General features: G+C 40.6%; 1 protein-coding gene across 46 annotated transcripts in view; it reads right to left on the bottom strand.

Annotated features, from left to right (window-relative positions):
* Positions 1 to 380: 380 nt before the first annotated feature.
* clasp2 (cytoplasmic linker associated protein 2) overlaps positions 381 to 15,637 on the bottom strand; it is a 49,599-nt gene continuing 34,342 nt past the window's right edge. For 10 of the 46 annotated variants that reach the window (XM_034298716.2, XM_053228614.1, XM_053228615.1 and 7 more), the window contains 21 exons: positions 14,945 to 15,112; positions 14,570 to 14,611; positions 13,824 to 13,931; positions 12,645 to 12,707; positions 11,791 to 11,897; positions 11,659 to 11,682; positions 11,227 to 11,474; positions 10,827 to 10,890; positions 9,927 to 9,983; positions 8,436 to 8,599; positions 8,269 to 8,347; positions 6,749 to 6,892; positions 6,337 to 6,480; positions 5,697 to 5,803; positions 5,445 to 5,592; positions 4,680 to 4,884; positions 3,841 to 4,034; positions 3,620 to 3,748; positions 2,686 to 2,892; positions 2,073 to 2,189; positions 381 to 1,518 (listed from right to left, as the gene is read on the bottom strand). In XM_034298716.2, coding sequence (XP_034154607.1) covers positions 1,429 to 1,518; positions 2,073 to 2,189; positions 2,686 to 2,892; positions 3,620 to 3,748; positions 3,841 to 4,034; positions 4,680 to 4,884; positions 5,445 to 5,592; positions 5,697 to 5,803; positions 6,337 to 6,480; positions 6,749 to 6,892; positions 8,269 to 8,347; positions 8,436 to 8,599; positions 9,927 to 9,983; positions 10,827 to 10,890; positions 11,227 to 11,474; positions 11,659 to 11,682; positions 11,791 to 11,897; positions 12,645 to 12,707; positions 13,824 to 13,931; positions 14,570 to 14,611; positions 14,945 to 15,112 — 2,609 coding nt within the window. In that variant the 3' untranslated portion in view covers positions 381 to 1,428. The remainder of the gene's footprint in view (positions 1,519 to 2,072; positions 2,190 to 2,685; positions 2,893 to 3,619; positions 3,749 to 3,840; positions 4,035 to 4,679; positions 4,885 to 5,444; positions 5,593 to 5,696; positions 5,804 to 6,336; positions 6,481 to 6,748; positions 6,893 to 8,268; positions 8,348 to 8,435; positions 8,600 to 9,926; positions 9,984 to 10,826; positions 10,891 to 11,226; positions 11,475 to 11,658; positions 11,683 to 11,790; positions 11,898 to 12,644; positions 12,708 to 13,823; positions 13,932 to 14,569; positions 14,612 to 14,944; positions 15,113 to 15,637) is intronic. The other 36 variants (XM_053228628.1, XM_053228646.1, XM_053228648.1 and 33 more) reach the window with 24 other exon arrangements.

The raw sequence follows: 15,637 nt of genomic DNA, 5'->3' as shown, positions 1-15,637 counted from the left end.
TAATGATAATTTCTGCAACAGAATAGCACAAAAACGCCTATGAAACTGGCGATAAATAGTCTTCAAACATCCACTTTGTTTTTATTTTTTTTTACACTACACAAATGAATGAAATTGAAACCAGAGCACATGCTTTATTATATAATTTCTATCTATCGGACACTTAACCCTCAACTCTTTAGCTTTATGCTTGGATTGTATCCTGTCTCAACTGTAAATTAAATAGAACAAAAGTGTTTGCCAAATGAATAAAATCTAAAATAAACTTGTAAATCTGTATGTGTATGAAAAGGGACATTAACAGTCACTCGTCTAAGCATTTCCTGTAACCTTCACACAGAACTGGAGAAAAGCGGCACATGCAAATGAAGGTAAAACACTTTACTCATGTCTGTACATTTTTTATTTTCATTTTATTGTTAGCATAGCTTTAGAAATGCAGTGGGGAAACCAGAGGAAACGATTTCCTCACAGGGGAGAAAGAGAAACTACAGAAAGGAGAAAGACACACATCAGTTTTTCCATTAGAATGCGTAAATACATTTCTACAAATTTCCCTTCGGAGAAGAAATGACACTATGCTACTTAAAAGAATCTACACGCCCTCCAAATAACACAAGATTTTTCTCGAATACTCTTGTTGTGTTGTATAGATACATATTGCCTATGTATTCAAATGACATCTGGCTTCGCAGTCCAACTGCGACACAAACCTTGGACATGTGAGTGGGTCACCAGACCCATTAAGTCCTACAGGTGACCAGATAAAAAGGGTTGGTTTTAATCATGACATGCAGATAGCCAAGCAAAGTATGCCATATAATAGAGCAAGCTGAACCAACCATTCAGTGTTATGAAGTGATACGACCATTAATAATCAAAGAGCTGTAAGCACTGGTAATGAAATTTCTGCTCAGATTCTGTTGCTCAGAGTTTTGAGTTGCATCTTGTGAATCTGAGTTTCCTCAGAAGCTCCTTGATCTTAAAGAAATGATCTTGATATTGCAGAGTGACACCTAAAGCCTCCCCTCTCTCCTTTTTTATCTCACTGCTGGGATTTTAACAGGTAAGTAAACTTGCTCTCGCTCGCTCTCTCACTCACACACTCACGCACTCTCTCTCACACAGACACACACACTTTGTTACCAAAGCTTACCACCAGCACCACAATGAGTCATGCTCACACAAAAAGAAGAAGAATTCGGTTTAACAGGAAGTGTTGGAATCTGATCCACGCTGCCCCACATGGCTTCAGACCGCAGCTGGAAGGTAGGGGAGGGGCAAAGGAAGGTGTCCAGCAGTGCAAGTCCATACTTGTGTGTGCATGTGTGTATCTGTAAGCCTGTGTAAGTTTATAGCGGTCTGAGTGTTTGTATGCATGTTAAAAAGCCTGCTAGGGCTCCTGCCCTCAAAGTCCCGTGGGCTCAGCTACAGGCCTTGACCTCCCACATCTGACGACTGGTCACTTCCGCTGGAGCCACTCTGAGCGCGCTTTATATACAGATTCAACAGCTTCAGCTGCAAAGACAGAGAGTTTATATTATTTTCAGATTTCATCCAAATTTAGATTAGTGTTTGTTCATAGTGTGGGTTTGTTAGTCTCTACTACTTGTAGTTTACTGTATATATATTTCTGAAATAATATTTGTAATAGTTTTATTTTTTATTTTATTTGTGGAGCTATTTATGTCCGAATTATACCGTGTCATTCACAGTCTGCAATTAAAAAGCACGTATTTTATTTATCTGAAGGTGAGAAGTAAAACAGTAGATTAATGATATTTAAATACAACAAATATTGCTAAACTAATTAACATGGTTTTCTGACAATCTTTGTTCATTTTAGTTAGTTTCAAAGCCAGTGCTTAGTTTCAGTTTCATTTTTATTCACTTATGACATTTTTGTTTTGAATGTTTTTTTGTTCTGTTTTTGTTAACTATAATAACCTTGGTGGGGAAAAATTTTTAAGTGAACAAAATAGAGTACTCCCACAGCTGGAGTTGACAGTCCTAGTGCTACACACTGAGGTTTCTGGGAGAGAATGTGAAAGAGTCGTATGTTACCAGCTCACCTTGCTGCCAGACAGTTGGCTGAGGTAAGGTTTGAGATCCTCCCCGATGATGGCATAGATGGCAACAAGGCAGAACACGCAAGCTTTCCGTACACTGCTCTCAGAGTTATCATAACCCTACATAGCACAGTAAAAGAAATATTACAATCAGAAAAAAAGCTGAAGAATACTTTAAAAAGCTGAAGAACAACCATGAAATCTACAATAGAGCTGTGCATTTGGACACAAAAATAACACGGGACAGGCATTTTTTTTTTACTCTTTTGCCAACAGGAGCATAATGGCCATATATGAAGCTGATGGGACAAAGAAAATCCACACTGATTAACATGGGAGTGTATCGGGTACTGTGCTGTGCTTAATCTCTCCGGTGTAAACTGGACTTTATTTATTCATTGATATTCAATAACTGATTTATCCTGGTCAGTGTCACTGTGGTCTAACTGGATTATTACTTTATATTTTGGTAAATAGAGCTAACTAGACTGGACAGGAAGGCAGTATTAGTCAACAGTCTTAAACACACCCCTAAAAGAGGACTCTTGATCACCACAGGATGTTTTTGCTTTAAAACAAAAACATCCTGCACTGAATGTTAAAAATGAGTTCTTACCTGAATGAGTCCAGGGACAATCTCCTGCAGCATCTGGAGCAGACTTTCCTTGGGCAGTCGCTCAATTACTTTGGTGAGCATCTTGATGGCAGCCAGATTGATGGGATAGTCTGCAGACTGAATGATGGGACACAACACCTTAATGCACTGCTCCGGGCTGATGGAACTTGCCAGCATGGCCGCTGCTTCTTCTGCTGCTCGGATCACCTACACACACGCACGCATAATAATACATACAATTTTTTAAAATAGTAAACATACTGTGTCTTGCTGGTCACAGCTATTTCTCCATTCACTGGTCAATTCATTGGTCATTGTTCTTGAGTCAGGTTTAAAACTTATATGTTCAGTGTCTTAGGAAGTCTGTCTCTTTTCTTTTTACTTCCTTTCCTGTTATTCATGACATGTCTTCTTCAGGTAAGGAATCTGCTAGTTAGAGCAAATCCCAAACAGCATCCTATTCACTTTCTTTGTGCATATTGGAGCTGAATGCTACCTAGTGCCCTCATGAAAATAGTACAAAGATATTGGAGATTTTTAAAATACATGACTGCTTTTGTGTCCGTGTTTCTTTTACACTGTCTGTTAGATCTGCACTCAAACTCCCCTGTATTTTCACTAAACATTAAAGTATCATCACACCTGGCTATGTTTGTGTGTGTGGGCATCCATTAAGTGAAAATACGCTCATCTTTATTTTCACTGAACAGTAAACTATAGTAACTCCTGACTTTGGGTGTGCACACTGCTATGAAAACTCAGCGTGTCTCGTGGTCAGTTTTTTTCCTTCAATTTTTACAAAAACAAAAGCCTGGTTTTATTTCAAAATGGTATAAAAAAACAAACAAAACGCCAAGTTGTGTATTTAATGTGTAAGAATATTTAAAAATCTATATGATGTGTGATGTGCATGTGGTGCGTTCGGAGGTCTGACCTCTTTGTGTGGGTCTTTGTGTGCTTCCAAGGTCTTCATAATGGTGAGCTCTGCATAGTTCTTAAAGCGCCAGGGCTGCCTGTTCAAAATCTCCTTCAGCACCCGCAGTGCCAGTGCACGAATCACATGCTGCACAAATGGCAGTAATTACCAACATAATTCAACTTTACTTTTTTTGCTGGCTTTGATAAAAATTGGGTGTATATATCCTCTGTGCATACCTCTCCATCCCCCAGGGTTTCCAGCAGCAGCAGGAGAATAGTTTTAAAATGTTCATCCCAGACGTGCAACTGTGTTTCCCTGATCAGCCGCATGAGTTCACAGAGCGCTGCCTTCCTCTCCTCCACCCGCTCGCTGTGATTGGACAGCTCCTTTAACAGCTCGGCCACCACCTCTGACTGGTCCACACTGCTATCTGTTGGCATCATGATGCAGAAAAGAATCAGAGCACATGCTAAATTGCGCAGACACACAATTTGAGGACCTTCTGACCAAAATACATGTCCATGTGATACGGAAAATGGCGAAAATGCATGAAGTATATAATTATACAAAGGTACAGCACACAGCTTAGCTCACCTCCAAGTGAGACTGAATATCATTTTTTTGATAGGTTGGTTAAATGAATTTAACAATAATTCGATGGAGAACCCTAATTCAAATTTTACCTCTTACTTTGGTTTCTGGATCTTAAATATTCATTTATAATCTTGACGTAAGTAGCTTTAGGTAAGTAACTGTAAACCTGCCAACATATTCTTTCTCTCCAATTGCATAGGCACACTTGCATAGGCAGCATTAAGTCTAACCCACTTCACTGCATGGTGATGGCCAAAAACATCAGTGAGAACTTGGCAACCAGTATACAATAAGGTCTACACCTTGCCCCAGAAATTCATGCTCAAAATAGCAAAAATTACACAAATGGTATACAAAGTACAAAACCGTGTTTGACCGTCAAAGGGGATAGTAGTTCACCCCTGCCAACTGTGCAGCCACATGCTGGAGTCCAGTGAAACGTAGAATTACAGTACAGAACACACAATCTGGATTGTCTCACCATCCGTAAGGCCCTCGCCGTCTTGGTCCAGTACATCTTTCAGGCTCTTACTAAAGGGGGAGGAGCCGAAGGAAGAGTCTGAGTAACTACCTGGCTGATACTCCTTGCTTGGGCGGGGACTAGAGGAGAGGAGGGGCATGGTGTTCAGCAGAGACGTTTTGTTATCCAGGGCTGTCCGACCAGTATCCGTAGTCTCAGCACCACCCTACACAGACACACAGACAAGCAAAACGATTATTTCAAGCTAAGCACTTATCTACCACATTTGCAGCATACGCATAATCACCACAGACAATTTCAGAGTTTTAACATTATCTGATGTCGGTCTAATCCTTGTTTTGTGTTTTAAACATTTATTAATTGAACTGCCCTTAGACTTCTGTTACAAGAGAGTTTGAGTGAACAGTTTTTTAAAAATTCTTTTTGGGAAAAAATATTGAAATTCTTGTCCATGGTAAATCACACATACACTACAAATGTGATGGATATAGATTAGGTTGAAAAATGCTGATGTGTTTCTTTAACAGAAGGGCATATGGGTTAGAAGATGTGATTGGAAAGTAAACATGAGCACCAGGGCTCAAAAACAATATGGAGAGGGGAGGAGTAATGTTTGTGTTCTTGTGTTCTAACAAAGTACCCTGTTTCTGGTTTTCGTTCTTCTTCCTTGATCCCTGCAATGGTACTAAACATCAACTCCTAGCATGGTTTGAGAGTTTTGGTGTCTAATCTGATGGCTCAGTACCCTTCCATCACTGCTCTTACCTCTTCTCCGTCTCCCTCCCTTTTGCGAGGAGGTTCAGTCATATCCTCTTGGCTCCGCACACTGAAGTTCTGGATGGCTTGGGTAACGCCACGCAGAGAGCTGTAGATCTCCTCCGAGTTCATATTCTCTGTATCATAATCAAATGCACTGGACAAAGGGAAGAAGGATTGGATCAGTGATTTCTACGTCTTACATAAGAATATGCAAAATGTGCATTATCAGGGGATCTGTGAGCTGTGTGTGTGTTTTACCTAGGGGAAGGCGTATTCTGTGACGTGTTGGTAGGGGATGTTAGAGGACTAGACCAACTGGCTGGTGACCTCGGTGTGTGTCGTGTCAGGGGGCTACCCACTGGGGCCTGCAAAACAAGTAAAGAAGGTTTAGGATTTTAGTGTTACAGAAAATTTTAACACAGGAATAGAACAACTACAAGCATAAGCTGGAGTTCAGGAAGCCTGGTTTAATGGGCATCTATGCATGTGGTACAAAAGGTTCAGTTATTGCAGAGTGTAAACTAGTATGCTGGTATCAGTAATTCTGACATTAAATTGTTTACCAGCTCATGGGAGATATACTGCAGTTCATTAGCAACTGTGCAGATTACTAAATTGAAATTTACATCTATAACGTGTAAACCATGATGAAAGTAGTCTCTACCAAGATGACTTCGCACTCATAGACAGGCCTGACGACTCACTGAATGGTTTAATGAGGATGAAAATGATGTAAATTATATGCTTTAGCCTAAATAAATCACTGACATTTTTTTCTATATTAATCTTTGTTACATGTTTATTATTGTTGCTTTGAAAGATCCTTTCTACTATAATCCATACGCAAATACGCAAATTTGTATATGAGAATTCATGCATGTGATGGTGTATATCTTACTGGTGCTACGCCGCCAGTGCTGCGTAGGTGGTTCTGAAGGAGTTTGGTAGCCCCATCTTGGAAGGTTTTAGGTAGTGCACCAAGAAGCATGGTGAACTCTGGTGTATTCAACTGGAACAGTGCAATCAGCACAGACTGGGCTGCCTGGACCCAAGAAATACACAGTTCTCCAGCAACTCACAAACACATTTCACACAAAAAAACATTCTTTGGGCAATCAACAATATAGTACCTAACCATTTCCTGAATAAAGAATCAAGTGCTAATGCTGTTAAAAGTTGAAATGCTTTACCAAAAGCATCTGGCCTGCATTGTAAGGCTTAAAAAGACTTCAAAGTGTGAAGTGTGGATATAGGTTTCATAAAAATAACACAGGCATACATGAATCCGGAGTTCAAATGTTTTCTCCTACCTTCCTGACGTCAGAGCTCTTGGGTTCCGTGGTCCATGTGATGATGCGGGAGACTGCAAGTCTGGTCTCGCTGGAGTTCACAAAGTCCTGTGGCTCCATTTGTAGCGTCAGGGTCTCTATGTACTTCAAAATGGCCACCTTCACCTGGAAATATCAGCCTCACATTACTACTAATCTACAACACAATCAACATTTGAATTACAAAAAACAATATGAGCCATATGTGGCTATTGTACAATAATAATCCTTTTATTACATAATTCCTCTGGTAATTATCCTCACCTATTGAATAGACATCTGCATTACACCAGCATCAGTTCAACAACATATTATAGGCAATGTCCTACTACAATCCTGATATTCAGCAATACCCAGAGACAAAACAGAACTTTACACACACATATACACACACACACACACACACACACAGTCACACATGCACAGCTATACAGTTCGAAACGGCACCACAGGAAAAGGTAAAGAGAAATAAAAACAAAAACAACAACAAAAAAATAGCTGCAAAAGAAGATGTGCAAGAAAAGGGGTTTTGGGGCACAGTGTGCCAAAAGTATGAGCACTAATCCGTATCTCTTTCTCTCCTGTGCGTCAGGAGCACAGTATCCATTATCCACTTAGTAACCAGAGTTGCTTTAGTTATCGCATCCCTCAACTAAAGTGCTCAACAATTTTTCACATTAGGAGCACAGCAATGGTCTCCACACAGGCTCAATTAAGTACTTTTTAGAAACTTGCGAAGGCTTTGTTTCAATTTGATTAGCGACTTGGATTGACTCAGTAACAAATTTAACAGCTATGATGTAATTAAGCTTTACTGCTTCCAACCTTCAGAGGAGGGGGTGTTTCCCCGTTGGGAGCCAGTGAGCTATAGGATTGCTTCCCCTGTGTCTCACTGACCTGTACAGCTTGGTTCCACACTTGGATATGTTCCTGTAGTGTGCAAGCATGCCGCCGCTTTCTGAGGGGAAGCAATTCTATAGCCCCGCCCCCGTACTGGCAACAGCGCCTTTTCCCCGGCTTCAGAAAGAGAGAGGAGAGCATATCAATGATGGAAAGACCCATACAGAAGGGGAGAGACGTGAAAGGAGCAGCTATGAGGAGAGGGGTAAGGAGAAAAATGCCAGTAAGAAAAAGCTAAGATGCAGAAGGGGGGGGGAACAAAAAAAAAAAAAAAAAAAAAAAAAAAAAACATGGAGGACTGAGGAGTCGCAAATGGCATGGTGGTGTGTAGTAAACTTGTGTCAGGGGAATGAAACTGGGGTGTAATCGTGTGTCAAGCAGTGACCTCTTAGTTTGCATGAGAGTTGATGAAGGGTTACATCCACTTCATAGGGCTCATACAATTTTTAATATGAAACAACTGGCCAGAAAAACCTGACAAACACCTGAACTGAAGCCATCTAAAATAAGGTAAGGCATTAAGCTTTAAGATTAACTGGACATGACTCAGAACATAACCAAGCCCATCATGACGCACAGCCGCACCCAAAAGCAGCAATTACCTTTAAGTTGGGTGTCTGTGTCTGGTCTACGGTGAATCTCATGAGAATTGTGAACTGCAGATCATTAGGAAAAGACTCCCTAGAAAAAGATGTAATACAGAGGTTTAGCGCTACATGATGAATATTGCTAGTTCTGGAAAAATGCTTATTTGGCTTATCTTACAAACCTTGTGACGTCGAGGGCTTTCTGTACTTTGGCCTGTACAGAGCCGAGGAGGTCAGCGCCCATCTTCTTTAGTAGCTGTGTAAGCAGCACAAACAGCCAGTCCTGCAGATCTGCCTTATGAACCATTATGAAGTCCACCAGTGTCTCCAAGAACATGCTAAACACCTACACAACACACACATGAAATCAACAAGCTATATCTTGAGTCCATATACGGCCTTTAATATGTGCAAAAATGTTAGGCTTGTATGGATGCACCGATTTGATCAGTATCCACTGATACTGGATCAGTATCCAATCAAAGCTGATATTTTCTTAATGACGCCACACAGAACATTCACAAGAACATAGTGTATGACCTTTCCTAAAGCCCACTGCTATTAAGCTTCTGAATTTCGCATAACTTTGCAACAGAAGATTGTAGAGAGCCTCAGTTAGTGAAATTCCTGCATCTAATTATTGCATCAATACTGAAATCAGTATTGCATCTATATCAGCTCATTAATAAAGTGGGATCGGTGCATCCCTATCAGCCAGTCCAAATCTTAGATAGATTTAGTAAACCAGTTCAATGTTCCTATGAACAGTCCAACTGTTTTACACATAACATGTTATAAGGAGTTTCAAGAGTTTCTTACTATTAGTTGTCAAAAGACAAAGCATGCCACTGATCAGCACAATCACCAATTATTTACATCACACAAATAAAAGCATTTCAAGTTAAAGGCGCAAGACATTTATTTGACATCTTCCTTTGATTGGATAAGGGCAAGATGGCATGAACAGCAGGAGAGGATCGATGACATTAATGACTTTTGTTAAACATCCCTCCAACTAATATTATCATACTCTCTTATTGATTAGTGTATTAGTTTCACAGTTTGCACTGTTAGCACAGAACCCCAAACACATTTTCAAATCAATTAAGATTACATTCTACCAAGCAGGCACCACATTCATTAAAGAAGCAGCCAAAAAACACACACAAACACAGAAATTTAAGAAGGCTTAAATATGATCGGCCATCTGACAGATTGCATGAAATTCTTCTGAACTTACTCTCTACAGTTCCAACCCAGGCAAAGGCATGAAGAGGAAAAAACAAAAAACAACAACAACAAAAATCTAGTGAGTTTCCAGCCCTTTAAATGCATTAAAAACGCACACAGATGTCTGGCTTAATTCTGGAAGAAAGGAAATGATAACTTGAATATTTTAATAGAGTAACAGAGTTTGTGGTCTTTTAAATGAATTGTTATAAAGTCAACCAGCAATTCAAGAGTTTTTTCTTTTGCAAAAGAAAGAAATAAATAGAATAAGAAAAAAGTAAGAAGAGAAGAAAGATTAAAAAAATGTGGGAGATGGAAGAAAAGGGTGGAAATTTCTGTGCCAGAGGATTCTGTAATCCTAGCACATTAGAGGAAGGGGCTCCAGTTTTCCAGACCCCTGAAGACAGGTCAGGCATGTGAATGTGCAGGAATGTGTATTGTACCTTAAAGGAGGCGGAACTGATACCGGATTCTGCCGTGCCGAAGCCTCTGGACTCACGCTGCAAATCAGAGAAAGGGTTGGACCCAAAGGCCGTCAATCAGACTTAAAGAGCTGGGCAATGGCCCGGCCACCGAGAGCAAGGACAGCGTCCAAACAAGTTCAAGAAAAACGCCGCAGTTTGCAGGTGAGTAAGAAACCAACTCAAATGCCAAATTAGAAATTGAGCGTGTTAGTCTTTTCTAGTGTCCCCTTTTAACTGAACCAAGTTTCACTGTCGATAGGGTATATTTGTCTTTGGACTAAAGAGATTACAGTAAAAACGACTGTGCTATGGGTTAAAAATCCCAAAAAGAACTTCATGAATAAAGTGAATGTACTGTATATCATAACAGTTTCCTTTTTAAATTCTTACTAACCCTCATTTCATTGGTCCACCTAAACATTAGGCCTTGATGGTATTGGGAAAAACGTAAATAGTGAATTGTCCCATTACAGCTTAATCGGTAGCAATATATCATTTAATAATCCTGGTATTTCTGCAGGCGTCTGCAAATACATGCAAGCGAGCAGAGAAAAACAGATCCTGTCTGGATAGTCAGCAAGTTGCGGTGAATGAGTAGAGCTGAGCGTTCTAACTGGCAGTCATGAGCAACAGAAACCCTCCCAAACCGTACAAACCATGCTGTTAGCCAGTGGCCTCACCCCAAGAATTAGTGTGCAGAGCGCATGCCTCTGTCGAGAGTGCTGCTGCGTATGTGCATGTGTATGTCGGAGTTAAAGGCTGTAGGTGAGGCAGAATCCGATATTTTATTCATACAGGTTTCATGCATGGGTATGTGTGTGCGCGCGCGCGCGTGTGTGAGTAAAACGCGCCCAGCTAGAAGCGGCATGCCGGCAATACCTTGCTGTGAGGGTCTGCAAACATCCTGGTAAAAATCTCACACAACCTCTTGAGCTCAACTCGGCTGTAAAAGAATAGAGGGAATTAAACTTAAAACTTGAAGGAACACACAGACAGACACACACACACATACACACAGAGCAAGTTTCTTCTGTTCTGGTCTTTCTGGTCTGATTATCCTTTTGCTGAAAGTGGAACTATAATAATGATTTTTCCAACAAGAAGTCTCATGTGTGCAAATCTGACCTTAAAAATTAGCATACACAAATTCAACTCTATCCCTATTCATAAATTTCAGTTCTGGCACACCTGCATGATCAAACACACATCTGGTAGAAACTAAACAGGGTCTTGGAACTACAGCTGAGGAACAAACACACTCCAAACAACTGTGTGGTACCTGAGAGCACGCTGGTTCTTTAGCAGAGCCTGTAATCCCATCAGCCCCTCTTTCCTCTCGGACCAGTTGGCCGAGGCACAGCGGTTAAGCACTTCGGCCACATCCTCCGCCTGACGCATGTACGTGGGAATACTGCCATTGCGTGAGCTATATGAACGCTCTGAGCAAGCACTTGATGCATCGCTGTTGGCATCGTCATCAGAATACATGCCGTAGGTCTCGTACCGCCGCCGAGCTGGTTTCTTCTGCTTATGAAGATAGAAAAAACAAAGATTGTGTAGGAGAGCTTTGGAATAAAGTAAATAAAGCAGCATAAACAGAGGCATGTCAAAAACAGCAGCGTATTTATGGAATTTGGAGACAAACAGACAATGAGACAATAAACCTTTAAGGTGATTTGCAACAAATGGAAAAGCAGGCTGAAATACTGACCTTGCTCCGCATATCTCCTAACAGCTGGCAGCATTAACAGAATCATTTATTATATGATGGTTAGCACAGAATCACAGACACATTTGGGTGATTAGAAGAGTTATGATTACGTGTGTAAATGCAGTTGTTTACCAGTGCATCAGCGAGGGCCTCCTCTACGTCTGACCCCGTATTTAACACTCTCATGGCACTGACAGAGGAAGAGAGACGACTGGACTGAGAGATCCCCAAACCCGAACCTAAAAACACACATTGCACATGTTATAACAACACAAACATCAGCTTATATTACATTATGGACACATACACTTCAGGGAGGACAAAAAATAAATACCAGTTTAAAACAAAAACCCCATTACGAGACATGGTTCAAGAAAAAAATTACCATCACTGAAATACAAAAAACAACAACAACTGAAAAACAGTAAGTACATTACATACAAAAAGGAAAATGTGGGTTAGAATGCAGGAAGAAAAATCACTGAAGATGACCATTTGGAAATAGCTGTTGGACTAATTAAATCTACTTGAACTGACAGCAAAAAGCTTCAAATGCAGAAAACTCACTGACACTCTCCCCCTTTCTGTTCCTAAATGTCCCTCATTTTCTTCCAAGATCTGCCACATAAAGGCACAGTTTGTAATATTGAAATGAGTTCCTAGACCTGTAATAATCATATAACCTCCAGACAGCAGAGGGCTGTAAAAATTACAAACTGCTCCTTTAACTCTTCTAATTCTGATCTTCAGTGAATTCAACACTTGTGTCGGTTCCCACATTTGTGGCTGTTTGCTGGAGAGCGTCATCACATTTTTTGAGATGGGAAGAAATAGTTGTTATGGAAGCTAAACATAAAGCATGCAGTCCAATGGAGGCTGAACTGAAGAAAATAAAAAAAGCATGACTGGGATGAACAAATGAGAAGAACACGCATATGTAGTTTGTTTTTGAATAAGGTCTGGGCAGGCTGCGGCTCATAGTTCACCTGCTGCCCCAAAGGCATCTGGAGCATGAAGAGCACCAGTAGAGCGAGAGTAGTGTCGTGAAGCTGTAACACACACATACACACAACACGCATAACCAAGTCAGTGTTAGAGCACACCACAGAAACCCCAGGTGACTGACCCTTCACCAAAATACCAACTTTGTGACCCACACTTTCAGACTCAAAGGTTAAAGTCCAGTTCTGCTTGTATGACCAGCTTCTCTATTCTACTCTACAGGAAAATTCCACAGTGAGTTGAATGTCATTCATCAATCAGGACTCACACAAAAACTGTTTCATGCAACTATTTTATATATGTTCAAGTAATGGCACCAGCATATCCATACTTATTTAAAAATAAATCCTAAAATAAGGTAATATTATCTCAATTCCAATCTGTTCTTGACTGTCAAAGGAAAAAGACTAAAGCATAAATTTGTCTATATGCCCTTTTTGCTTTGTGAGAGTTATGCAACAATTCTCAAAAAATAATCTCTTTTTTCTCCCTTTAGATATCTGAAGAAAATCTTACAACAGCAAGTTGTCACATATAATTTTTATGCATTATAAAACCTGACATAACCACCTTTAAGCTCCTTAATATACAACATCCTATTATTTAGACCATAGAGATTTCCTTAATAATAAATCAAATGTAATTTTAACACTCTGTCAGTTGCTGGCTTAGAATTTTGTTTCTAAAGCTTTTTCTCTAGTGGGCTGCACAGAAACACCAAATGCCTCTTGCAGCATAATCTATCAGCATGAAACAAAGAAAACCTTGAAAAGCAGCAAGCAAAGCTATCTTCTGCGAGATTGTGATCCCTCTGAATCACATCAACTGATACAAACTGCATATGGTTTTATACTCAATGATAAGCACATTTCTTTCACTGTAACAAATCAAGTATTTAAACTACAGGCACGGCACCATACATCATTTAACTTAATGGGCCATGGTGTTTGATTTAAAAAGCATGTGAGGAAAAACAAGCCAAGTTCCGGTGCTGGAAGCTTCCATGGGGCCTGGCAAAGAGTAGCGCACATGCACAAAATATTCAAAATACATAGTTTTTTTTTGTCTTTTTTTTTTTTTTTTAAATAACCCTCTTTCCTACCCCGTGGAGCCACAGCTACATGTGAATGGATCTGTTTGCAGCGATGGCTGTGGCTACTCACCAAGCGGCGTGAAGGAGCGCACAGGGCTGGTGTCTCTGCTGCTCTCTCGACTGGCCTCACGACTGCAGCCCTGACTCACACTAGGCCGCGGTATACGACTACCCCGTGCTGACCCACCCCAAGAACAAGGGACAGGAATAAGAAAAGACAAACAGGAATAAAAGAAAACAATGAAAGAGACACACAGAGCCATAAATATTATAAAGAGACAATGGAAGGGGACAAGGGAGGATAAGAGAGAGCTTAACATACCAAACAGTAAAGCAATGAAACAGAGCAAGAAATTAGTTATAAATAGGGGCCCTAATTTAAAACGTTGCTAGTGAAAATATCTACAGTGTCTATATTTACATATAAACGGATATTACAGGAAACACAAAATTGTGTTTGTATATCCAAAACCTGTGTTAGCAATTCAGGCACTAAATAGAAATATTGGAGAGAAAAAGATTCCACAGAAAGAAGGATAAGAAGTGAGAGATAATGAGTATAAAATACTGATCTGTAGTTTACTCTTGTGAACTGCAGCACAAAGCGTTCCAGCTTTTTACTTGCATCTACATTCCTGTGTGATTCAGCACTGCGAATTAGCTCAGCAGGTTAATACGAGAGCAAGTTCTGTCTCTCCAAGCAGGCCAAAGCAGCACAATCACCATTAAACACCACTGCAAGTCCAGTCAGTGCTGAGACAGACGGATGGGTTATCGTAATGTGATGAATGAAGGAAAGAAGCGCAGAAAGCATACCTCCTTTCGATCCATTGTAGACGTGGCTGATGTTGGATGGCGCTTTGATCAAAAAAGCAGATTTTAAGAGCAGTAAGAATATGATTTGCTGTAGGCTGCAACAACCCCACCAACATCAAAACCCAACAACACATAGCAAGAAAAAGAGCAAAAAAAAAAAAAAAAAATTTGATTCACTTTGTAGGCAGCAAATCACAAACACCTGACGCTGTATGAGTACAAATGACACAAACAGCAGCGGGGGGACATTTTTTTTTATTATTATTAAATCACAATCGAAACTGAAAAGAGGTGAATTCCAAAGTGAGTTCTTTGTGGCACCACAGATGTAGAGCCACATCCAAACAGAAAAGAGACAGAGAGGCTGGTGCTTACCCACGGACAGGCGGGTGGGGCTTGAATCTCGGCTGCAGCCCTGACTGCGTGGGATTCTGCTGCGCCGCTGGGAGCCTGGAGCAGCACTCACCCGCTGGGCGCCTGTACTGAGTGTGCTCAAAGCTGTGCTGGTCAACACACGGCCTGGAGAGCCAGAGCGAGAACCCGCTGAAGAGAGAGAAGGCAGGACAGAGAGGAGTGTAAAACAGATTAGAACCTTCCTACGTTAAAAAAAAAAAAAAAACACACTCCACAGTTTTTCAACCTAATCTCTATATACCATATATATTTAGTATACACTCCTCATCCACTTAAGTAGGAATGTACACCTGTCCATGTTCATCATGTGGCAGCAGTGAAATGGATAAAAATCACACAGATAAAGGTCACAAGCTTCAGTTAATGATCAAACTTCAGAATGAGGAAAATGTGATCTCAGCAACATTGGGCATGGTTGTTGGTGCCAGATGGGCTGGTCTGAATATTTCAGAAATGGCTGATCTTCTCAGACTTTCACGCACAACAGTCTCCAGATTTTACACAATAGTGTGGAAAACAAAAAACATCCAGTGACTGGTGGTTGTGCGGACAGAAAGGCCTCGTAGACTGGTACACTGTAATCCTGTGCTCACTGTAGCCTCACAGTCCTGTTCTCGGCTGACAGAAGAGGAACCCAACCTGGTCTTCTCCTGC

This window comes from Pangasianodon hypophthalmus, chromosome 23 (genome assembly GCF_027358585.1).
Source record: "Pangasianodon hypophthalmus isolate fPanHyp1 chromosome 23, fPanHyp1.pri, whole genome shotgun sequence".
Taxonomy (NCBI): domain Eukaryota; kingdom Metazoa; phylum Chordata; class Actinopteri; order Siluriformes; family Pangasiidae; genus Pangasianodon; species Pangasianodon hypophthalmus.
The sequence above is the reverse complement of the archived record's forward strand: the minus strand, read 5'-3'. Positions and strand labels throughout refer to the sequence as shown.